The sequence below is a fragment of the Anopheles arabiensis genome, chromosome 2 (genome assembly GCF_016920715.1).
Source record: "Anopheles arabiensis isolate DONGOLA chromosome 2, AaraD3, whole genome shotgun sequence".
Taxonomy (NCBI): Eukaryota; Metazoa; Arthropoda; class Insecta; order Diptera; family Culicidae; genus Anopheles; species Anopheles arabiensis.
The window spans coordinates 78,666,046-78,691,582 of record NC_053517.1 but is presented as its reverse complement, the minus strand read 5'-3'; the positions used below and the strand labels follow the sequence as shown (position 1 = coordinate 78,691,582).

Sequence of the window (25,537 nt, the reverse complement as noted above, 5' to 3'; positions counted from 1 at the left end):
TGTTTTCTCGTTCATGGTTAGTTCGAAGTTGTGTTCTTTTTTATTTGTTGTTTTTGTTTCCGTATGCTTCTTTCATGATATAGTATTCGTGTATTGATGTATAATTCCCTGTATTCCCTAAAGTTATAGTTATATTTCTTTTGTCGATTTTTTATCTTCGCTTTTTACACTTTAAAGCTTATTAACAGATTATTTCGTTCAACTTGAAAAACACTCAGCAAACAGAGTGAAAAGGAATTACATATATTTTGTTTTGTTTTTTTTTTTTCAACACTTCGCCAGCCCTCGTTGATGCATTAATGTTTTGCTCTACAGCACTAATAAAGACGGAGCGCAGAGAATCTGGTCGTGCGCCAGAGCGCTTTGCAGGGAATTGGCAGAGTGTGGGTGCTGGCACGTATGCAAACTCTTGTCGGCAGAGCCCCTCCAGCATGATGTGGCGCTATGCTGTGCAAGCTTTAGCTCATCTCGCATCCCATCTCGCTCGCAGGAGAACCAGGCTCACTTACTCACTTTCAAGGGGTGCAAACATAAACATAAAAAACACACACACTCACATACATACCGAAAGAGAACGACACTGGCAAAGAGAAGGAGAGAAAGCCTCGTCGTCGCTCGAAAAGCATAAACATCTAGCTCTGACTCCGAAACCAACCTTTAGTGTGCGGAACGTTGCTTGCGTTCGCGTCTACAACACGCTCTCTCTCGCTCTCTAGACTCTTGGCCACTCGGCAATCTCTTCTGTGTTGGCACAAGCTTCTCCCAGTCAGGGCGACCAGGCCCCCATTCGTTCGCTGTAAGTCGGTTCGAGCGGAACGTGCAACCGGCTGTCCGATTCGAAAAACACGCACCCCTAAACCGTGCACATGTGTCCCGTCCAGCTGGCTCGGCTGTGGTGGAGGAGTGTTACTATCTCTCCATAAGGTGACTATCAGACGTGTCCGAAGTAGCGGTGCAACTGTTCCAAATCAGCATCATCCCCCAAGTGCATCCTCGCGGCAGCACCCAAAGCCCTCCAATTTGCCTCGTGCCAGTGTGCCTTTTCTAGCGTGCGTTTCGGTGTGTGCAGTGTATGTGTCTGTGCATTGAAAAAGGGGGCGTTTGTGCAACGAAAGGGAAACCACCGAATCTTAGCAAAAGCGCCCGTGTCTCGAGACGAAGGCTGCAAACTTGATTCCAGCGTCTGTGAAGGCAGCCATACTCCTTCTTGCGTCCCAGCCAGTGTGTGCCAGGTTTGATGTGCCCCAAGTCCTCCCCCCGCCCCGAAAGGTGTGTTTGCAAATTTTCGATCTCGAGCCTCGATCCACCCCCCAATTATCTGTGTACGTGTGTGTCTGTTGGGTATGTGTATATACGTTCGACTAGCGTACGTGTGTTTGTGGTGATGGTGGTCCAGTGAAATGAGGGTGCAGCATAACACATATGTGAAACAGGTCTGCCCGTTCTTCGTACCGTACCCGTACAGCCTGGCCGGGCACGGTGGCCTGTTGGTGCCTATCAAGATTGTGGCCATTTGACCCGGTGACGGCACGACACGAGTGGAGTCGAAGCAACAACAACAAAAAATAACGCCCGGGTGCCTTCTAATTGAATTTAAGTTTCGCGAAGGGTTTTATGTTAAGTGGGGTAAGCAAAGGCGCAACAACGAAAAAAAGCAAAAGGGGTAGCAAGTGTTTTGTCACAGGTGCCCGTGTGTTTTAACATTAAAAAGTTCAAAGGCGAATCCTAACAAAAGGGTGTCCCATATCGGTACCCTGTGCTGTGGTTTTTGTGCTGTGTCTGTGTAAGGGTAGTTGCTGCCGATTCGTAGAGTTTGTTCAAGGTAAGAATAATGGTCCTCTTTGGACAAGGAAAATCAATCACCTAGCATTGCCAATTAGTGGTGTAAATGTTTCATGATTTGTTGATGTTTAATGTGCTCTGAGTAAGTGAGGTCAAAAGGAGGTCAATCCATTTTTGGAGGACGTGTTTTTTGGAGGTGCAGCACACAAAAAACGCCCTGCTTTCGGGAGCATCTTTGAATGCGAAACCTGGAACATTCTCGCCAGTTCTTGCGTTCTTTTACCCTTATTTGGAACATCTTCAGCTCGGGTGGCTCACAGCCGTTCGATCCTGTCGCCGATCGGATTGGCACAGAAGTAAAGAACTTCCAACAAGCTCAGCACTGAAACAAGAATCGGGCTCGCGAAGCAAGGAGAAGAACGCGAGATGAGCACACACACAAAAAAACGAGATCAGCCCATGGAAATGGTGAAGGTGTTGTGTTGTTCTGTGGCTGTTACGAAATAGCGCCAGCGAGGTGCCGTTCTCACGGTCTGGTTTGTTTGTTGCGATCTCTGTATGTGTGTGTGTGAGTGCTTTTTTATTGCTATATTCTTCACCGATGTCCGATTGCTGCCGCTCCTTCAAGATCAGGTTTGAATGGAGGTAGAAAGAAGGCACCACCGTAAGCAATTGCAACGTGGGCGAAGGTGGGTTGCAGACGCCTAAAGGAAGTCGGCGTCTGACTCTCGCACCCCCATTCCTATCTCGGGCAATGGGAGTTTGAAGATGTGCGTTGATTGTTTTCCGGATGGAAGAGTACTTACCTTCGCGTCGGTGTTGTTTTCCCTTCCATTTCGGGCAAATCTTCTCCGAACGTGCTGAAACACAGTTGAGTTCTGATGTAAAGGTCTTCGCGGCACTGGAGAGATCAAGATGCTGCACACCGGACACTGCATGAATGCGAATGTAATTAGCTCCAACTAGCTCAAATTGGGCAAAAAACGATTTGCGAGTCTTAAAACAAAAACAGATTTGGAAGCTTGAAGCTTTTGAACTTGGGTACGGGCAGCATTAAATTCACAATTATCTAGTCCAAATGTCACGTGCTACAAAAAATCAACAGCATGCGAAGCACTCTAGTTTGTGTCTAAAGTGTCGTGTCGAGTGGGTTCGCTGCCGGTTGGACCTACGCTGGATCCGGTGATCAAGTGTCATAAATCAATTGGCTGTGGTCGCGGCATCGCCAATTTGTATACACATCTGTGTCGCCCGGCTCGCTCTGGACGGGGGACGACTGACAGATACGCTAACCGACGAAGAACACTGTCCGCGGAAGGTGTAATTGCGTCTAATGGATTGTCTTTATTGGGCGCAAAGTGTACGTGTGAAGTGTTGATGAACGCTCTAAGCGCAACAAAAGTCCAAAGTGCAAAATTCCGACACCATGGAGATCACCGATTTGCGTGATGAAAACACTTACCCTCCCCAAAAGTCCAGCAATTAATCTTTGCCTTATTGCAGGGTTAGGAGTTGGCGACTCTCAACTTTTATGTGTTTGTGTGTCCTAAGGTTCCGTGCATAGCGGGCGTTAAATGTACGATTTAATAGATCGCAAAACGATTGGATACCTTTTACTTCGCAAAACGTCATTCCCCCCCAGCCAAATATGATTACAACATCCAACTAGCCGGCAGTATGGTGGGTGGGTTTTAGGAGTCGATGGTTTAGCTAGCATACACCAGTTGGAATTGGTCTGGTTTGCAGTCAATCGGAGCTCACTTTGGCGAAGGTTCAAATCGTGACTGAACGTTCTGTTCTGGTTGATTAGATCTGCGGAGTAGAGCAGATTCCCTGCTCGAGAGCGACACGATCAGCCGGCACACGCGGTTGATCGAACTCGTTAACGGAAAGGTCGTTTGCATCCCATGGTGTGTGTAAGTGATGCTTTTTTTAGTTTAAGACATAATCATGCTAGTTACGAGTGTTGCGAGTGATGGTTTTAATCTTCCCGCATTTCGTAACACGTAAAACGGGGAGTAAGAAACATTCCGTTTAGCCGCAAATTGCTGGTTAGGTCAATGTAGGAAGCTCTTAGTGTAATAACACAAAAGAACATACTGACTGTTACACAATTGGTAAGAAGCTGTAAGAAGCATGGCTTCTCAGTGATTTTAATGTTCTGAAAAGCGAACTTACATTCAAATTCAATTTCCCAGAATGAACTCTACGAAGTAAGTCTAGATCACGATCAATAATTTTTCATACTTTATCAGAATGTATGTTGTAAATGTATATAAGCACATCTATAACGCCATCTGCTGCTGCATATGTTTAGCTAAACTCCATTAACAATATTAACGACATTTTTAACATATTCCCTATTCCAATGGTTTAGATCAGAAATGGTGATACCGACGAACGGAGTACACTTTGAATATTTCAATGTCGGTAGTTATTTAGGTCTCCCAATACTACATTTTCAAGATTTCATGAGCACGCTTTCTTCCGAACGTCTTTACCTATTTTATTCAGGAATTTTACGACCTCCACAAAGTTCACACAGTTCCTTATCAGCTCCCTTACCATAAATCCCCAGCCGCTACACCAACCTCACCCTTACCTATCCACCCATCAAGGTGCTAGTCTCCCCAATAATTCAGCTCTAATTGAAAGTTCACCCACAAATCTTGCCGCCCAACGTCCCCGGGAGTCGCACAAAACGGAATGAAAAACTCCCAAAACAACACTCCACCACGAACGGTAATTTTTCACTCATTTTCACATGCTGCCACCACTCCATCCGTCCAACGTACGCGTGCCGCTGCTTTGTACGTGTGCCATTGCGCGTCATTGGGTCCTCCGGCTACACCTACGCTTACTCGGTGCCCCTTCGCCGTTGATCTCTGCTCAGTTCCGCCAGCCGATGCCGATGATCCACTATCGAAATCGATCAAAATCGATCAATTCGAAATCAATTCGAAATGCATAAGAGACGAACCCCGGGGTAAGGCGGGGAGGGAATGTTGGTGGCCGGACCGAGTTCGTCCGATTGCGTCCGGGGCGGTGTTTTACTTCAATTTAATGTTTTACATAACCAATGAGGGGTACATGCTCTCGCGTGCGTGCGCTTTACCCCACGTTTTCCTTGCTTCTACCCCATATGCTGAGTTATGCTTACGCGGGGGCACGTTCACTTTCTTTTTCGGTAAATTTCATTTCCACCGCAACACCTTCAGCATCTTCTTCATGTGGCCACTGCCATATTGAGCCCGCTCACATCAGCCGTCGTGTTGTGTATCCTTTCCTTGGATTGTGCGCTATCGCTTGTCATCTTGAGGGTGAGGATGAGATGAGCACTCTGCCTGGGCTGATTGAACGATTGTCGTATTCATGCTTTTTTTGCAATCACAAAATTCATTGTGTTCAAACTTTTCAAATGCCGCCTTTGCTCAGATTTCGAGAGATTTGCGTGTAAAGTTGTTGGAAAAATGATTTGCTTTTTTTTTGCATGGCTATTTACTGCATGCGATACCGTACTCTCGGTACCGGCCACTGAACTCGGAGTGTATGGGCAAAATTTCACTTTCCTCACAGCAGCACATGCCGGCGATGATATGATCCTCCATCTGATTTTATATGATACTCTGCTTTGTTTTTGCTTTGTCTATTTTCTATGTCTTTTAAACTAACTTTAAACGGAAAATTTGTAAGAAGCTGCCCTGCTATTGCAAGTATTGAATTCATGCCCACCAGTGCTCTATTAAATGTACAGCCTTTAACGTTAACCACCGGGCCATGGAACGCCTCTTCCCAGTGCCATGATCATTCGATTGATTCATCGTATAATAGAACCCAAAATTGATTCCTTGCGCAATAATCTTATCAGTTTGCAGCAATTTACGAACCAATTTTCGGCCAAAAACAGCACTCGTTGTGAAACAATTACAAAAATTATCAACAATTACAGCCCAACCTCCGGTATGGGTGTGTTTGCCTGCCAGCAAACACCGTCCTCCAGTTGTGCATCTCGCTGACTTGGCGCGCTGACACGGGTCGATGCTGATTATGGCAGCTCGGGATTATGATGATTACGCCTGTCGCTTGTTTTGTTTGCGCCTGAGCAGGGGGAGAAATTTTGCATCACATTCCCCTCCTCCGAAGATGCGGCCCGATAATGATGTAAATAATCATTGTGCGATGGTGCGAACGCAAAAGCCTGGCCGTTAACTTTGCTCCCATTAGGTGCGCGCGCGCGTGCAAGGGTTGTGCCTCGTTACCCTGTGCCGACCCGGGGTGCCCGCTACGGTGGTCGATCCCGCTGATAGGGATTCACACTGCAGAGCCGTCCATCGGTAACGACACACGTAACCGCACCTGCTGACGATGGAGGAGTATTCCCGCTTTTGCAACATTGCAATCTGCCCGGAGTGCTCAGAACGCTTCGAAAGCAAAAACACACTTACACCGGGGAGTGCAAAAAAAAATGCTTACGCCATAAACTCACAGTCAGCGTGTTTGAACCACATGGTAGCAGTGCTGGACGCATTGAAATGGTGTAATGCTTTCTCTCGATCCACTGCAACGGTGCGTCGATCGATCAAAGTAACGCGAGCGAGTGCCCTATTCCCATGTTTGTCGCGCGGAAGAATGCAAGAAGATTACAACTGCTCCGCCACTCTTTCACACACTTTAAAGTTATGAAGATTAGCTGGCAGTAGCAGCAACAGCAGCCGATCACACGAAGAGTAAACGAAGAGTAGTGAAAGTTTCAATTTTCCGTGCGCGTGTGGGCGGAGAAGGGTAACGTAACAGAAGGCAATATGGTGAACCTCATTTCTTTTGGCAACCAACTCCGGTGCTCCGGTTTCGATAGATACTGATCCAGACATTAGTTTTATGTCTTTTTTTCGTGGTTGCTGCTATTGCGATGCTCTTTCAGTTCCCTTGCCAATCTCTCATAATGGCCCCGAGAGCAGAGTGTTGGCCTGGTGGATTGACCACTACGCACAGCGCAGAAAGTAGCTTTAAACATGGTACTTTCGGTGGGTGTTCTTTTTCGACTTTTTTTTGAAGATATTATTCTTCTTTTTCTTCCTGTCACCTAAGATAATTCAGAGGAGCATTGGGTTTGCTTCTCACGGCATGTACGCAGTAAGTGCATCATAAAAAAATTGAGATGAAAGCAACCTAACCTATCATGTACATCGCCGCCCATAAAACCTGCACCATGATCATGATCAGAAGAGGTGCTGCTCCTGTTGGTCAGCTACAAGTGGGGGTTGTGATGATACTTTTACCCTTGTAAGCAGGAAAACGGTAATACGGCAAAACGAAGGTTTACTGCATTGGCGTGTGTACTTGTGTGGGCTTTTAGTAGACGATGATGATCAGCGGAAATGATGAAACCTGAATGAGCTACGGTGCGTGTTTCGTGTCATTTCGGCTTTCCTTTTAATTTGTAGTAACGATTAAAAAGTGAGATTAAACTACATTACGGTTACAACCTCCAATTTGAGGTTTTGAATTCAGCTAATGTCCCTTTATACACGAAAAAAGCGTAATACTACAGCGACATTAATGCTAGGTTATTTTCCATACTTTCTTTCAAACGCCAAGTACACCAAACTATACAGCAAATATTTGATCACAATTTCAGCCAACTATATCCCCAAACAAAACCCTTTTCCACAAATAGCTTCCAGCTAACGCACCGTGCACGGACACGGCTTACCGGCCCGTAAAGCGCTGGTCCACTCCTCCGGTACCGATCTAACCACACAAAAGCCACCACCAGTCAACGTCACCCTTCCGGCACAAAACTAAACCCGGCGCAACTAAAATCAGTCATACGAAACGAGAAACCATTGATCGAGGCATCGTTTCGTTCGCTGGGGGGGAGGCGAACACCGTCTTGAGCGGCTCTAGTCAACCGCCAGGGGGAGAAAAAAACCAATCTCTTCTAATAGGACGCGCACCGCACCGTCGACCGTGTTTGCACTGACCACCACTACGCCGCAACGGTTCGGAAGAGGTTCAAAAGAACGCGCTGGGACGCAAACGGTGGGGGCACAGTACGAGGGGATGTTTTCCTTTCTCGATCCGCTAATTCGGACCGTAAGCTCTCCTCCGGGAACTTCGCTCCGGCGATGGTGTGTGCATTCGTTGCGGTGTCGGCGTCTTCGTTTTCTTTTAATGAATGAACGGACCACTGCACGTCATCTATGCTTGTGTTTGTATGTGTGTGTGTTTGTGTCCGATAGACCAACAGATGACGCAGTCGGGCATCATGTCTGCGCCGGCAGCGAGTCCAGCCCCAGATCAAGTACGATCGTAGCACACTGTTAGCAGGTAATAATAATCAGTGGCAGTGTGTGGGGGATTCGATCGCCAGCTGCCAGCGTTGCGACAGACTAACGGGGGTTAGAGTTTAGGGCTGCAGAAACCGGATCGGCCCCGATCGCGTCCCAGGACTGGGAGGCTCCAACCTACACAGCAGCGTACCCAGAAAGCAAATGCAGGGTTCGTCGCGTGTCGCAAAATCGTAAGAACTTTGGACGTTTCCATTACGCTTCGTTAGGTCATCTTCGATCTCCAATATTCTTAACGAACATTAAAGTAATCATCATATATCTAAACGTTGCATTTCAAATAGATGTTGCTTTATTTTCCTTAGCAAAAGCCCCTGTGAAAACACCTTCAAAGTAAACCCCAACAAACACTGTCGAGCTCAAACAGGCCTCCGAGTGGGGTCCGGGAAGATAGTCCCCAAACTCGAACTCGACATCGACCTGTTCTGTCCTGTATATGACAGCAGCACCACACGCCACCGTAGGAGGCTGCTAAACCTGTTTCTGTTGAGCCCGCCACGACGCCTAGATGTGACCACGGTGTGTGATCACGTTCTCCACAGCGCACACACCGCCAGCGCCAACGGGGCATATACGCGAGCGCCCGAGTGTTTCGCCCGTTTGGCAGAGCGCGGCTTGTTTTGCGTGTTTGCGTGCCGGTGGCTCAAGAAGAGGGATCCGGTATTGCGTCTTTTTGGTGGTAGACTTTCTTCTCTCCATTTACCCACTACAGCGGGCTAGAAGAGAGGACGAGGGAAGCCGTAAACGATCATGTTGTTATGTGTTGTTCGCGTTCGAGGGTGGAAAGTAATTTATTTCGCTTGCTTAGTACGTTGCATCGTTTTGCCAAGAGTCGTCGTAATGTTTGTACTTCTTAACTTATGACTGTTTTTAAACTTTACAATGCTCGTCTACTACTTAGTCGTATAAGTCATTGATTTTATGGCGTATGAATCTTATTGATTCGTATTGGCGTATGATTTTATTTTCAAACAACATCTTAACATCAAACTCAACTCCACAAAAATGTTGGTTTACCCAAAATCTGCTCAACCCATTTTGTACCTTTTTCAAAATAAACCTTGAATACAGCACTCCCACCGCCCTCGTGTACACGTCCTGCGACGAATCAAACGCACCTATGGTGGTGCAGACATCATTCATCAATGGCTGTGGGGACCGGTGGAGGCTCTCACCGCAATGATGTGTTCCAAGGTGTCACACCGCACTCATGCCGCTGGACTAATGGAACCATAAGGCTACATACGGACGAGAAACGGACAAACGACACACAAACAACAGTTGAGTATTAGCGTACACACAAAGAGCTGAGAGCTTGCTGTGAAGCTCAATGCTGATGATGTCCATGGATCTCCTCCACATGGTTTGCCGATCGTTCCTATGCCCGAATACAACTTTCCAATTCTACGTCTATTCAAGCAATGCTCCAGCTTGAGGACTACCTTCAGTGCGACGAAGTATTAGATTTTCCGATTACTACTCTGTTTTGTTTTGTTTTTGCGCCACAAAAAACTCACAACATTTATACCCAACTCCCACGTATCTGCTGCAGACCGAAAAAGGCAATGACGTCGATGCAGCGCTCAGCAAGCGTGATCCTGCACAGCTAATGGGGATTAGCTATTTCTGTTAGCCCGTTTAATTTCTGCTTGATTGTCGGCTTCATCCGTCCGGCCTCTTACCGAACACTCCGACCGGCTCGGTGGACAAACACACCAACGCACTTGAAGGTGAGTGTCCCCGGCTTGGGCACCCAAACATACAACACCAAGAGAGAAGGCCAAATTTATTCATATCTGATGACTTGGACCACCGCATCCCGTCCACTGTTTCACGAGTTCTTGTCGCTGAGGGGTGTCTTTTATTTGTTTTGTTGAGTTAGCAAAAAAAGAAGAAGGTTCTAAAGGTCTTCGACCAACCCATATGAGCCCGTCCGTGAGGATGTATTCATGCATTGTGTGGAGGTCAATGTCTCGAAGAAAGTTTACGGTCGCTTCAAACTATAACTTTCAACAGAAGCCCATTAGACATTGTCTGCTTGGCTAGAAGACATCGAAAGGAATCTGCGATGGAAATTGTTGTTCTAAACCAATCCACAATGCCACATGCCGAACTGTTGGTCCAGTTGTGAAATAAGATCATTGGATTAAGTAAAACTAGCACAGCTGTCCAAGACCAGGCCCTTGCCTTTGTGCTGGCAGTCCCTGAACGGCCCCGCTAGAGTTGGTGTTTTTGTTTTCCGAGCTGGCAAGGTTTCGGGTACCCTTCTGTGTGTGTGCCCTTCTGGAATTTGTTTCAGCGCACTGGAGCGCTATTTACTCTGCGGCAGCTGAAGCATGTGTATTTTGAGCGAATGATTTATCGCTCTGTCGTTGGAGGGCACGATTAGTTGGTCTAAATTCTTCGCCCAGTAGAAAGAACCACGCTCGAGCGCTGGTGGCGGGTTTCATACAATTATTGGAGATGGATTAATTGCTTATCATAAAGTTTCCATTAAATTGTTCTTTATTGAAGCTGTCGATGATGTTACAGCTAAGGGAAGTTAATATCAATTATTGACAATCTCGCTTCCGATACCTTCCTTCGGGCGAGCATACAATTCACTCTCTTTGTTCCGCATTCTTGTCTACTTCCTTTAACATCAGTTTGTCGTCTCACAACCCTTTTATGGGCATGATGCTACTAAGTGACAACCGACGACGATAATGGTGATGATGATGTTGTCTGCCAACCATCTGGTGGTCATAATTGTTTGCAAAATTTACTCTCACCACAGCAGAACACGTAAATAACTCAGATTCACGCAAACAACGAACGGACACTGGTATCATCATGTGAAAATTAATATCCTCCTCAGGCGTAGGGAGACGACTCATTTTAGTTTTACTCGATGTCATTTGATTTTTCTCTTCGTTCTCTTCAATTCGTATGTGTGTAGTGTCGATGGTCGAAAGGTCGTGGGCAGCAATTATGGCGCATGCTGTGGAAAGAACGCATTTTTTTGTTTTTGTTTGTCGGTCCAACCATCATCCGACCTTTATCTCTTACGACAGAAGGCACGGATGATGGACATGGCGTACAAAGCGTGAAATAAAAACAAACTGCACGCCCCGGCCAGCGAGGGCAATGTTCGCGAAAGACCGGAAAGAAAGGATTATACAGTTACAGTGCTGGAGGATGCAGTGTGCTGCCCCATCTCGAAACCTCATGACGGATGATGGGCTGGATGACGTGTGGGATGAATGGAAGACTCCGGGAGGGTTGGATAGGGCAGCATAGACAGCCAGTCTGCCCGGGATGACCGATTATGGAAGTGGGAAGTAATGCAATGGCAGTAAACCTTTCAAAAAAAAACCCTCCACACACCCTGATGCTACTATCTACAGCAAGTCGTTGTAGTTGGACCATGTCCTCGCTTACTTCCTGCTCACACTGCGGGAGTGGTCCCAGGGTGTGTGTGTGTCCGTTAGTTTCATACCGGCATGGGAGCGATGGGCTCTGTAGCTTCTCAGGCAGAAGGCAGAAATACATTCGTGACCATGAATTAACAGTTGTTATTAAGTGATCGGTTGCAAATTGTTGCTCCATGCAAGGCTTCCAAAGGTGCAGAAAAAAGACTTCCACAAAGTATTGGAAGCGTTCGATCGGATTTACCTTTACGGAAAATCCCTCCAAAGTACCATCACAATCTCTAGATTGAACTAGGGTGCCGCAGAATGATTATATTTTACCTCACCTACTGAGTGTACTACCCAAGACGAATGAGTTTCGATGTAAAAGGTAGCACACAAATGCGGATGCGCAACTGTACGTCTTCTGAAGAAGGTTCTCGTATCGGCTATCGGCTTCACCGACTGTTTGGCTTGCTGCCGTAACTATCGAGGTGTCATTAAGTTCAAACGATTGCGGTTCTTTCTCTCTATTTGTTCTACTACGTTCGATGCTCTACTATTCGCCTCACAATAGGACAGGCTAGAGAAGCTACTTCAACAACGGCTGCTCGTACTCGGTAGCTACATACGCCGGCTTACACCGGTAATGATTTAGTAAATAAATCAATCGAATCGGAAATGAGCAAAACAAATAGAGTTAATGTGTTGCTAGGTTTAGCAGCGGTGGGGCTAGTGGCTTTCTTGGTGGCGGCATTTCTCTTTGCCGCCGTCAGTAAAAGCAAACAGCGCAAACATACTGCCACACCGATTGTGGATTCACTGTGCTCGTGGCAGGGGGGCACTTTAGTGGTTTTTAGTGGTGTTAAATAAATTTGTTCAACATTGTTGAGAAACAGAATCGTTGGAGTAGAGCTTCTAGAAGGGAACAAATTTTGCACGGAGAATTTGCCATCTCGGAAGCAAGAAGATATAACAAAAACCACAGGGCCTTTGATTGATGGCGTCATTGGCATCGTACAATAAATTGCAAACAGAATGTCTTGATAGAAAACAAAACCTTGTATCGCTGTTTTATTGAAGAAAAGCAACAGCACGATCGTGGCACTTACCCACAACCACAATATTCAATTTAACAAACCATAAATAAATTGAAGAAATTAATATCAGATCCTCGGAAAGGGGAAAACCCCCAGCGCCACAAAATTAACCTCACTCAACTCGGCACGACAACCGCGACATGGCGTTGCGTTCGGCATTCGTCTTTTAGCCCGGCATCTGATGACTGAGCTCGCGTATACAAATTTACTTCACACGTGTTAGCGTAACACACCATAAACGCATCGGCAAGGAAGAGTCGCCGCCCTCCATCCGCCGTGGGGCGTGCAGTCGTACCATTTCTCCAGACCGTTCCATCGCACGCAAGCGCGGAAGCGAAAAAAGTGGTGGAACGTGACGAACGTGTCAAAATTATAGTTTCGTTCTCTTTTTTTATTTGGAACTTAAATCGTACCCGTAAAAAGACCAGACCGTGCTGGAAAAAGGCTACCCAGGGACGCGCAATGGGTTTTCCTCGCTTCCTAGTGTGTATGCCGTGTGTAGTGTCTAGGCATTGACTGTGACCTAATTCTTGATAGCAACCGAATGTGTGTACTAATCGCCGTAGCCGTGGTCTGTTCTACTTTCAACTTCCATCCAGCGAGACTGTTTAGACTTACGCTGGCGTTCTTCAAGGCTGTGTTGCTCCATTTTTTTAAGCGTGTTATGCATTAGACGTCTACCAACAGACTCATAAACTTACCCGTCCAGAGAAAGATAAACGGAAGAATATAATTGCACCTCACAGCACCTCACATTTCTTGCTTGAGCTCTCCCGACACGTCGTATATCTGTCAGAGGATAGGGGCATAAAATTGACACCATCTGTATAATTTCCCAAGTCACGACCTACGCCAGCAGTACTGGTGGGTGCAACTGATTGACGCTTGCGTACCGTACAGCTCCTCTCTGCTATGTACAGTTCATTAGCTCTGTTTCACCATACCTGATAGGGAATGCATGGACATCTTCGGCATTTGTTGGAGCCAAGATACTTGGTTACGATAAAATAGGACACTATTTTTGGCCACACCTTACCTTGGGACATAATACACCAGACCACCCAGAATCGTGCGTCAAACTGACCTTTTTGGCGCACTGCTCCTCTTCCACATTTGTTTCGATTATTCATTGACCTCAGAATTCCGGTTAGCCAATTTGTCCATGCTTTGGAACCGTTATTAAATTTATTGTTTACTACTACCGATTCGATCGCATTTCCTTCCCGGCGTTGACCATCATCGTATCGGTTTCGTACCAAATTTAGCTAAGAATGGATGGAACGGACCTCTTTAGTTAGGACACCGTTTCCAACACTTTTTTTCCGTGCCTTTCTTTTTGCACTGGTTGCTGGGAATTGCTTCAACGAGACTAGCGGACTTGGCCAGTGATCGACAAATCATATTTAAATTGCATTTCATCTCACAAAAGATTTTTGAATTAAATCAAGATTTATATCAAGAAACTACTCTCAGAGTGTGTCCATTAATACACTATCAGTTCAATGAATTTCAGAATAATTTTGTTATATATGTTTTTATAAAAGCTCTACCTACTCAAAAAAGCTTGCTCACCCCTGCCAGCTAGTGCATAAATGAGCAGCAAAAACCCAAGCCACCCAAAGCCGGTTCGAGCAACCATAGCAAGAACCCAAACACAGCATTGCCCAAATGTGGGTGAACGAAGACAAGTGAATCGATTAATAATTCATGACACGTAGACACATTTACGCGTTTCCCATCCATTTTCCCCGGGTGCCCGGGTCCTGTAAGTGCGACACCGGCTTGTGTCTGCTGAGGCTGAATCTGCTGAAGTAGCAGCGTATCGACGGCGCACAGAGTAGCATTCTCATTCCCAATCCCGGTTCGATGACTCGATTTTTTGTTTGTTCCTCGTCGTTCAATAACTTAAACTTTAATGAACCTACCGGCCCAGGCAAGACGTTTGCTCGGGACCAGGCACACACCCCGTAGCATCGTGGCCCTTGTTCCGGGTTTGGTGTGTCGTCAGGGGGGTGGGGTAGCATAGTAGTATGAAGAAGGGCAATGAATGTTGTTCCTTCCTGTTCAGCTTCTGGGCGAAAGGGCAGGAAGTTGTGTCACCACCTGGTTTCCACGGGCCCATTCTAGCAGTGGCACGACGAACCGTGTGTACACATGGCTATCATTGCAGACACATCGTGAGATATTTAGTAGCAGTTTTTGTTCTTGCCAGCCCGGCCCATGTCACATGCTGCATGCGACGGTACAACGGTGCTCTCGCATTCTGTAACTGTAACTCATTCTGTATGCTGCATCTGCTACTGCATTCTCGTCGTGTCGATGCTCCTCCATCTTCGGGACACCTCTTTATGGACTGGAAAGTATCTAATGAAGCCAGATTTTTACACCTGTCTCCGGAACCTAAAAGTCCAGCGTAATGAGCTCTGCTTCCAAAATGCTCTCCAATACCAATTTATGGGCAGAGAAAGCGACACGGCCCCATGACATCAAACTGTCGAAATGGATGACATCCTAACCTAAAACGACTATGCTAAATTATAATGCTAATGGCGAAAACATTCTACGGACATTGTATGCTTTTCACTTTTAGAATGGCCCATAGCTCTCTCAATATACATTTTCAGTAGTCTATGCTACGACCTCGATTTGCGGTCAAGTTCAGTGTACCGTAGTGTGGTTTTGCTCACAGCAAATCAGCACTGTACTTCCGGAAGTTGGACTTTTCGTACCGCCACCATTGTCATCTAACTGTGTCGCTCTAACACTTCCTTCATCAAAAGCTTTTTACAAAAAACCTACGAATCTGCAGTAGAATACAAATGGGAAATGGTGCCGAACCGGACAGATCAGTTGACGGGAGCAGCATCAGCTAATGGGCACGTGCTGAACCGCAACGAGTGACAACAAAACTCCACGTCACGCACTGACGATCATCAAACCGTACGGAATTCTTTGCAATCTTTGAGCCTGTTACACGCTACCATATAGTATCTCCAAATGCAATATTGTCACACTCAACAATGTCAACATACTGCCCACTGCTATACTGTAAGCTGAGCATTGGCAGCTATTTTTTTATTGTTTTTCTATCGGCAGTTCTTCGCCTCTATTTGTTGTTGCTCATCGGCGCGAACACTAAACGACACAGCCTCCTCCGTTGTTAGTTTGTTTACAAGACGCGCAGCAGGTCGACGATCATATCGAACATGGCGTTGCGTGTGTACGCATGGGCAGGAGGTTCAGCATCGCGAATCACCGTACCGTTTCCCCAGGTGACATACTTCTTCCGATGCTGCCTTCTCGTTGCGTTTCCATTTTTCTTGTCCCCTGCTGTACTGTCATTCTACCGCGTCGCACACATCCGGGATTGTGCAAAAATTTGCGCAAACCCAATTCAGTTACCGGAAGAGGCAGCTGCACTATTACATTGCGCTTGGATATGAAACCGATCCATCACTTACAATTAAATGGTTTTTTAAAGACAGTGGTACACTAAGTGCTGCCCGCTGCACAAGGCTGGAAAGAATCGGTTGCAAAAGTTGCAGAATTCCGATGTCGTAATCGTGGCCGGTACCATACAGCTTGGCGCCAAAAACAATGACTTGAGGCGGACGAATTGGTCATGGCGAACGGAGCGTCGGCTTCACGGGTGGATAATTTGCCAACCGGCTACTTCGGGGGGGCGCACATCTAGAGAAGTCACATTTTAAGTAGCACGGGCAAACGTCACACGAACATTATCTCACCGAAATTGTACCAGGCAGGGGAGATCGTTCGCACTGAACTTGCTGCTTGAAGTCTGTATTTATATTTTAATCACAATATTTTGAGTTCACCTAGATCATCTGCATGCCGTCTCATAATTTACATTTTTTTTAATTTTGTGTTTTAAAGAAACAAAGCCTGCAACATAAAACAGCAATCTACTGATGAATTTTTCACTAAATTTGATTCAACCTTTAATTTTCAAGGTTAGTTTCGCCCATCTTTTGAACACTTTATAGTCCAGTACAGTTGAAGCAATGTGCGGGACATTCAAACCTTTTTTTATACGACCTCGTGACAATTTTCCAGTGGTAAAATTATTTCCCTTTTTTTCGGAGGATTGCGACAGCTACCATCAAAACGATGACAAGCGATCGTACGATCCATATCCACCACTACCAGGCCCCAGTGGACGTTTTCGGATCGTCCGATGCAATGGACCACTTTTTTATTATTTAAACAATCAATTCACACCAGCTAGTCGTGCGTTTTACTGAGCAATGTTATATTTTGAACAACAATAGCAAAGAGCAACACAAAAAAGCTGACCCCCGCAAGCGTGGACGAAATTTTCCATTCGCGCTATCCGAAAATTGATCCATGACGTCCGGGAACCGGCACTTGCCGCCCAAGCTGCTGATACGGCACGCGAAAAGTGTCGCCACACCCACCAAACCCCACACGAAAAAGGTGGAGGAGTAAGTAGCAGTGTGGTTTCCGTCCCACCGAAAACGTGCCAAAAGAACGGGCTTTTCCATGCTGGTCAGGTGGATCATTACATATTTGTCTTTTCGGTAGCAACACAAAAAGCTGTCTACTAAAGGTTTTTAAACTGTGTTCGCCGAAAAACAATCCAACAGGAAACACATATACACACCTCCCCCTTCGTTATGGATGCGGCCGGAGTTTTTATTTTATTTTATTTTTTCATGCTTGCCCATGTTTAGTGGCAATCTGCTGACGATGTTATATATTTTCAGCAACACGACCATGCGTTCCACCACACCGAAGAGACACACCACCAATTGGCACACGCCAAAAGTATCGTACGATCCGTGGTAAGAAATCAGCGCGTACACGTTGCTTGGGACGCGCCTTGTTCTTGTTGCCAACCGTTTGCCACATGCAACCCGCGCATGCCCCTCCGTCAAAAGGATTGCGTCTATAATGTGTTCCAGGTGGTGGTGCTAGTGATGAACGTCTCCGTCTCCAGCCCCGAAACGCCATGGTATACAGGGTGGGTAGGGAGGGAGAGCGAAGGCTGTCGAACGAACCGTACGGGTTGGTGGTTTGCATAAATTGTGTACGGTTAGGGGCGATCCAAAAATAACCGAAATAACCCACAACACGGCACACAAAAAAAAACGTTCTGGCGTCTATGGCCTGTTCGGGGGCCTGTTTTTTGGTATACTCGAGGTGTCGATCTTACTTAGCACAGGCGGAAGTTTTGTCAGTTTGCTGTCAATCGGTGTATCGGGTGGAAGTGTTTTTGTCTCTCTGAAGCGCCACACCGCAAGCTCTTTTGGTGGTAAGAAAGCAGCTGATTACCTTAACCGTTTATTAAGGCAAGAAATGTGAGTTGGGTGAGAAAGATAAGCTTCGGTTAGCATCAATCCATAACATCCCATGTAGGGAGGTTTTGCTTGAAACACGGCTCATACCCCCCGGTGCTTGATAAGCGTCGGCATTGTACGAAGCATCGGTGGTTCAGTGGTAGAATGCTCGCCTGCCACGCGGGCGGCCCGGGTTCGAGTCCCGGCCGATGCAAAGAAATTATTTATTTTGTTGTTGATGAGTACTGACCATGTGTATAATAATCATTAGTAGATGTATAATTAAATAGGGGTTATTGAGAAAAAATGGAGTTTAATTAGATATTTATTATTTATTATTCAGAAAGAACGACTTCAGCCGTATTGCTTAAGGAGTTTAATGAGATAGTACAGTTAAAAATATAGTACTTTGTCTCTCTGTAAAAATATACTAATTTTTTTAAAATCTTTTTAATTACAGAATCCTCTGCAAAAGCTGTAGTATCATCGAAATACTCGTATTCGGAATTGTTAATAAAGTGACGGTAGTTCTACAATGTACTTAAGCAGAACTTTTTGTCACTCATTTGAACTCTAGCGCTAAGAGACAGATACCGTGATCCTTAAAAAATTGAATTGTTCGTTAAAGTGTGCGAGAAAGCCAAACTAGTAGTCAACAGAGTGGCAGTAAGCGATCGATCGTACCAATCATGGCAGCTGTAGTGTATGGAAATAGTCCGCGGCATAGCAGTCGTCACCATCAGGTAAAGAAAGGGGAACCCAAGAAAGGGGGTAGCCTCCTTTGCTACCCATGACCAGTACTCACCATTTTCCAACATCCTTTCGACCTCTTTTAGGGTCATCTGCTGTCCCAACACTCGCCGTACCACACGCAGTCATCGAACGCCGGCCAGCATCACTCACTGCCACCGCCGCCCGGTCACCATTCCTCCCATCACACGCTGTCGTCCGTGTCGCCACCGTCGCAGATCATCACACCACCCACCTCGTACCTTTCTACCGCCACGACTGCCATCTCCTCGCAGCAGCAGCAACAGTCATCCGTGCAGCAGCAATCTCAACCGGCCTACTATCACCATCACCACTCACAGTCGGTATCGCTGCCGCCGCAGCATGCGCAAACACTCAGCAGCTACCATCAGCTGCGCAGCTCGAAAAAGAAAGTCAGCGGTCGAGCTGCTGGCAGAAAAGCAAACCGTTCTACGTCAAGTCAGAAACCGTCCTCGATCGTCAGCAGCAGTTGCTGAACAAGCGTTCGAGTGCGGGTGGTGGTAGTGGCAGCGGTGGTGGTAGTGGTGGAAGCAGTGGGGGTGGAGGAGGTGGCTCGCAGCAGAGTAGGAGTGATGGTGCACAGTGCGGCAGTACGGGCACACTCAGCGGATCGTGTAAGTATACTTCCATTGAATAGCGATGACGTAGAATCTTCCTCCCTCCGGGGGTCTCTCTGGGTCTGGCAGGGTAGACGATCCTATGAACAAAGATGCTTACCTAATGTAAAAAAGAATCTCTGTTTCCGCCCGGGATCGAACCGGGGGCCTTCCGCGTGTTAGGCGGATGTGATAACCACTACACCACGGAAACAGCTGATAGAAAGGGCTTTACACACCATACAGCCTGTCTGAGGTCTCAATTTAAAGGATCTAACTCAAATACTACAACTCTTTAATCATTCAAATTTCTTGCCAACTGTTATCAATTCAATCGAAATTTATTTTTGTTTGTGCCATCCGTTAACAAATATGACTATTGGCATTTTCTGTCATATCTTAATATTTTGCACCTTTTTTAAACAATTTTTCAATGCAAACATGTACGTTATATTTTTTGTTTTAGAAACAAAGTAGAGCGTTTAACGTCTTTAACCGCATAGTCGGATAACTGCTATCATAGGTGCATGTGGTTTATTTTACACTTATTTGCATATTTATTTCAAGTCACAAAACATGAAAATCCCATTAGGTTTGATGATCTGCATATTTGTTGAAGAAAATATCTGAGATTTAAATGTTGTGTCACACATTTTGCGTTGATATCATTAGCAATTATTGTATTTATATTTATGATTTATATTCAAAAAGTTTTTCTGTCAAATATACTTCTCAAGTTATAAACCATACATTTATACCAAAAAAACATTATAGATAGCATTAAATCATTAAATTTAGTTAAAAAAAATCTTTTCATAAATGGTATACAATATAAAATGTTTGACTTACCTGGGTAGGTGGCTATAGGAGTAAAGGTGTAGCTTTGGTTATAGATATCAAGGTTATGTTGTACAATTAATTCTAAACAGCACAGATAAACACACAACCGAATAAAAAGATCCCGGATAAACGCCGTTTCACTATACTTCAATTGACGAAAAATGTTAGTATGTTTCAACGGATACTAGACGGAGTGTAAGAAACCAAGATTAAAATAAGATTTTCATCGACTGTAATTTGAAGATAGCGGGAAGTTATCTTCATGCATATGTAATCTGTTCTTGATCCCTCTATTAATCTATTTCCAAACACGATTGATCCAATGCCAAACATGCAAGCCAACAAACAAGATTACTATGTTCAAATTCTAGTCGCCGGCTGCGAGTTAGACTGCCCCTCTTCAACCAAGCATCGGTGGTTCAGTGGTAGAATGCTCGCCTGCCACGCGGGCGGCCCGGGTTCGATTCCCGGCCGATGCAGACGAGTGTTTTTTATACTTTTACTAAACCTTACACTTTACATCGCTCTTTTTTATCCACAGACATGGTATCGCCCTCGAGAACACTACCATCGTCCGCCGTTAGCCAGGCACTGCAACAGCAGGTGCAACAGCAGCAGCAACAGCAACAGCAACGATCAACCAACCGAAGAAGTGCTTCCTCCGGTTCGGATCTGCTGCAGACCAAGCTGCGCAAGCTGCTCAACGCGGCCGACAGCAAAGAGACAATAATGCCCCCGGCCGGCGACGTGGGCCTGATCAATTCTAAATACGGCCAGCCGCTCGAAACGAGCTACATCGGCACGGGAATGGTCGGTGGGGGTGGTGGTGGTGGCAGCCTGGACGATATCGGCTACATTCAGCCGCCGAAAAACTACCAGCAGCAGCTGACCGTCCACCCGGAGCAGCCAAGCGACGTGTCCGTGTTCTTCCCAAGTGCGTTCTTATCGCCGCAGTCCCTGCCACCGCACCCGGGCGGCGATGACGATCTCTATCTGTACGGCGGGCTGCACGACAGTCTGGTGCTGACCGATGACTACCGTGCCATCAGTCCACCGGCTGAGTACGCCGAGCAGCAGCAACAGCAGCAACAACAGCAGCAGCACGGTGGTTCCCCTGAGGGTAAACATTCGATGGGAGGCGGCCACAGGTAAGCTTGCGCATTATAATTTCGCTTTGAATGCTTCTAAAAAACGATCATTTTTCTTGCAGCCGCTACAACTACCAACGATCGTACTCGCACTCGCAGGCCGTGGTGCCGGGCTCCGGGCATCATCCGACCGACGAGTCGGACTACTCCCCAACGCAATCGTACAACATCAACAGCCACAAGTCGCTGCCGGACCTGCACTCACAGAGCAGCCGCCATTCGCCACACTCGGAGGCGCTCAGCTGCTGCAGCCGGGGCAATCGGTCGAACCGTTCCGGCAGCTCCTTCAACCGTGACTCGGGCGGTTCCTCGGGTCACTACACGCACCACAGCGAACCGTGCTGCAAGCAGCAGCAGCAGCAACAGCAGCAACAGCAACAACATTCACAGCAGCACCAATCAAGCCATCACCAGCTGTCCCATCTTCCACACTCCCAAATGATGATGCAGCAGCAGCAGCAGCAGCATCATTCACAGCAACAGCACTACCAGCAGCAGCACCATTCGCAGCAGCACACGCTGTCATCGCAAGGGGACCGGCAAGACTCGATGATGATGCTCGGCGACTATCGACGGGACAGTGGCTCCTCGACCCAGCACAGCGGCAACTCGTACTACGCGTACGGCATTCCTCCACTGCGCTACGACTGCATCGAGTGTCGGGCGAAGATCCGAGAGGAGGCGGACTGTCTGCTTAACTTCACCACACCGGAGGTGCCGGAAGCGTTCCAGGACGGCTACAGCGAGAAGCAGCATCAACTTCAACAGCAGCAGCAGCAACAGCAACAGCATCAACAGCAACAGCAACACCATCAGCAGCAGCTGTCGAAAAGCCAGCACGCCAAGTACTACGACGAGCGTGGCAGGAAGTACTACAAGAACCCGCCCATGTCACCGCTATCGCCCGTGTCCCCACTGTCGCCCCCGGAGCAGGCCCAGCTCGATCTCAGCCCACCGCTCGGTACGTTCAAGCGGCAGAAGTGTTTGCGCTTCAAGAACCGCAGCGGACGCCAGTCGGCCGTCAGCAATCCGTCACCGTCGTCCGGTGGCCGGTGCGGACCGGGCGGTGGTGGACCGGGTTCGAGTGCCAGTGCCGGTGCGGTCGCTGGTGGACCCATGGTGGACGACGATCGTCGTCCGATCTTGCGCTCCAAGAGCGATATCAGCGATCGTTACTGGAACCGTTCGCAGCCCGAGCGAACTACGCTGCTGCCGGTCGCGGCGGCCGACGTGCGTGACCACCATCGCGAGCGACGTGCCGATCGTGAGCGCGAGCGTGATCGTGAACGGGACCGCGAGCGGGACCGGGAGCAGCAGCTCGAGAAGCAGCAGCGCTCGCGCTCGGACAGCCTCACCCAGCTGGAGCGGTTCTTCGACCGGCTCGGGCTGGACGAGGAAACGTACGATCGGTACATCGCGCCGAAGGGGGGTTCGCTGCAGCGCCGATCGTCCGGCTCGTACCATCACCACACCACCGCACACCACCACAATTCGGCGTCCTCGGACATCCATCGCCTTTCGGACGATTGCTCTACTGGTGGTGGTGGTGGTACACCAGTGGTGGTGGCAGTGGCGGTGGCGCTGATTCCGACGAGTCCAGTGCCGTCTTCTTCTCGGACGTGTCGACCATCGATTCGACCAAACTGCCGGACAGTACGGAAACGGCGAACGGGCCGGGAGCGGGTGGAGCTGCGCCCGCCTCGCAGCTGTTGGTCGGTGCCGTTGGAGCCGTCGGACAGCCGGGCGTCGGTGGACAGGCGGATGGCGGTGTGCCACTGCTAGGTGGGGCGGGTCCGGCCCCACTCTACCGCACCAGCGAACCGCCGTCGATCATCGAGCGTAACGCGCGCATCATCAAGTGGCTGTGCAACTGCAAGAAGATGCAGCTGGCCTAGGGCCGTCGACACCGGAGGCGGACCCCGCCCCGGTGGTCCCCGCCGACCGAGCGCGCCGGTTACGGCCGGCGCCGGCATTGATGCGGCTGTGAGAGACGCTGAGAGGGAAGCAGGAGGAGGAGGGTTCTCGCGAGATCCGACCAAGCCAAAGAAAGACGAAGCATTGGAAAGAGGGGTGTGAGATGAGTGAGGTGGAGGACATTTACTTAACACGTACAGCAAGGTGGCCATCAGTTCACGTGAGTTTGTGTACTTAGCTGAGGCAAAAGCTTGATCCTTGTCCTCTTCTCGTTCGAAAATAAGACGAAAAAAAAACATGGAAGGACTTCAGATCTGTATGCTAGAGATGGACCGACGAGATGGTGGAAGACTGCCAATACGAGGACTCGCTACTAGAATAATTGATGTAGATGATGTGTAAATGAGGCTAGCGTGTGACGGCTGCTAACTACTACGACGACGTAAAAAGTCTTTTTTTAGCGGTTAATGTAGAATGCGTTTGATAAGTAGAGAACGAGTAGGTCACAGTAGACTTGATCGATCGATCACATATACTAACCGGACGGCCTGATTGAATACGAAGCGAAGCGACCGTGTTTGTGAACAATGCAGGGTTTGCAGGGATGTAAAGCAAGGAATGAAACGAACAATAATTAAGGACTATACCGAAGGAAAAGGGAAACACTCCGATTGCAGACGTGAAGCAAAAGGGCTGGGAAAAAGTTAAGTACGACAACTACTTACAATCTCACCAGCTGCCATGACACTCTATCGATGTGTTGCGTGTGTGTATGTGTGTTGCGTGTTTGTATCGGTGTTCGTTAGTGTGAAAACATTGCGGAGGTTTAGACATTTCGGATTCAATCGCATAAAATTCATGGTTCGTGGAGCAAAAACTGGTGGGATCAATCAACAACCCGTTTATGGTAGCTATGCGTAGTATCTTAGTACACACGAGACTCACGCACACACACACGAAGGGGATGGGGAAACAAGCCTACAGCTTTGTAGGGATCTTCGGTCGTCAATTTGTGTCACCACTTACTTAAATTACGCGACTTTTTCAATTTTACAAATACACACGAAACAGCACATCTAGCAGAGAGAGGAGATAACAAATCACTTTAAACAACAAAAAATCGATCTCTCTTTCTATCTCTAGCAAATATAGTTACACTTAAAGGGAGAGGATGTTTTATAACGAATCGAGATCTTTTCTCCCTTACTTCCCCTCCACATTCCCTGACAGTGATGATCGCCACCCTGTTCAGATGTAGCTAAACAAGGAAAGGGAATATTCTTTTCCTGCCTTCTCTAGCCGTCTCATGGCGCCTCATGTACGTTCAACATCATGCTATCCGCCTTAGAACGGTACTTTTCCTCTAATCTATTCCAGTAGGAACGCAGTAGGCCGGTTTGTAATGTAGAGCATGGTTAGAGGAGATCCACATCCATCAGTAAAAGCTCGCGAAGCTTTCAAAGTTTCGCTTCGAACAGTAGCGGAAAAAGGGAAACGAACCCGAGCAAATGCAAAACGAATAAAGTAAATTAATGTAGTAACGTACCACACCTTTGAATCAGGCGTTAGTTTTGCAGGCAGATTACACTTCGGGCAGTGCGTTATTCCGAATTCTCCCCCCCCCCCGAGTGACTCTAGGTGCAAGGATTCATACGAATTGATTATAAAGCAAGCGCGATCGTATATAATATTTTCTAGTCTAATATTAGATTCTTAAGTCATGAGGCGAGCTACACCTGTAGTGCTAGATGATCGTATGCTGAAAGGAACAAATCCCAATTGAAGCAAACACTGTGGAAGGAAATTGAACTACTTTAACAAATCCGAAACCGATTGTAATGCAACGTGGTGCGGAATAAGCGAGAACTAATCAAAAAATTGCGAAACAAGAAAGCGATCAAATAGAAAAAGTAGTACAATACTAGCGCGTATCTTTAGATGACGGTTACATATAGCAAATCACATCAAATAAATGAGAGGAAATTTGACTATCGGGAACGGTGAAGCAAAATAATAAAATCACCCACGATCATACAGCGTTTCTAACCCATCCCAACTGTACCCCTGTTTCTGATATCAAAAACACAGCAGAGGACACACCCAACTACTAGAAGCTAGTGATTTTAGCGCAAAGTTCCTCCCTTGTTTGGTATCCGTTTTTTCTTTTCCATCTGTGGAAACAAAGCGTTTTTCCTTTCGCCCCTCCTTTTCACACGCCATACCGAATACCGCTGAAGTGAATCAAAACGCATATACAATTCAAGCTCGAATACTGCAAACTAATCACACGGTTTTTACACCACTACTGTAATAGAGAGAGAAAGAGCAG

At 47.2% G+C, this 25,537-nt stretch overlaps 1 protein-coding gene and 3 non-coding genes across 4 annotated transcripts; 3 read left to right on the top strand and 1 right to left on the bottom strand.

Annotated features, from left to right (window-relative positions):
* Positions 1 to 743: 743 nt before the first annotated feature.
* LOC120895038 (AF4/FMR2 family member lilli) lies at positions 744 to 25,090 on the top strand. The gene is given in 8 exon segments (XM_040298068.1): positions 744 to 1,822; positions 18,400 to 18,682; positions 18,776 to 19,093; positions 19,095 to 19,127; positions 19,129 to 19,324; positions 20,688 to 21,294; positions 21,357 to 22,832; positions 22,877 to 25,090. Coding segments are annotated over 7 exon segments (2,997 nt in total). The 5' UTR covers positions 744 to 1,822; positions 18,400 to 18,628; the 3' UTR covers positions 23,190 to 25,090.
* Trnag-gcc lies at positions 18,083 to 18,153 on the top strand. The gene has a single exon. It is a non-coding gene; the product is annotated as a tRNA-Gly (tRNA).
* Positions 19,448 to 19,520, bottom strand: Trnav-aac. Its single transcript has one exon. It is a non-coding gene; the product is annotated as a tRNA-Val (tRNA).
* Positions 20,555 to 20,625, top strand: Trnag-gcc. Its single transcript has one exon. It is a non-coding gene; the product is annotated as a tRNA-Gly (tRNA).
* Positions 25,091 to 25,537: the final 447 nt, after the last annotated feature.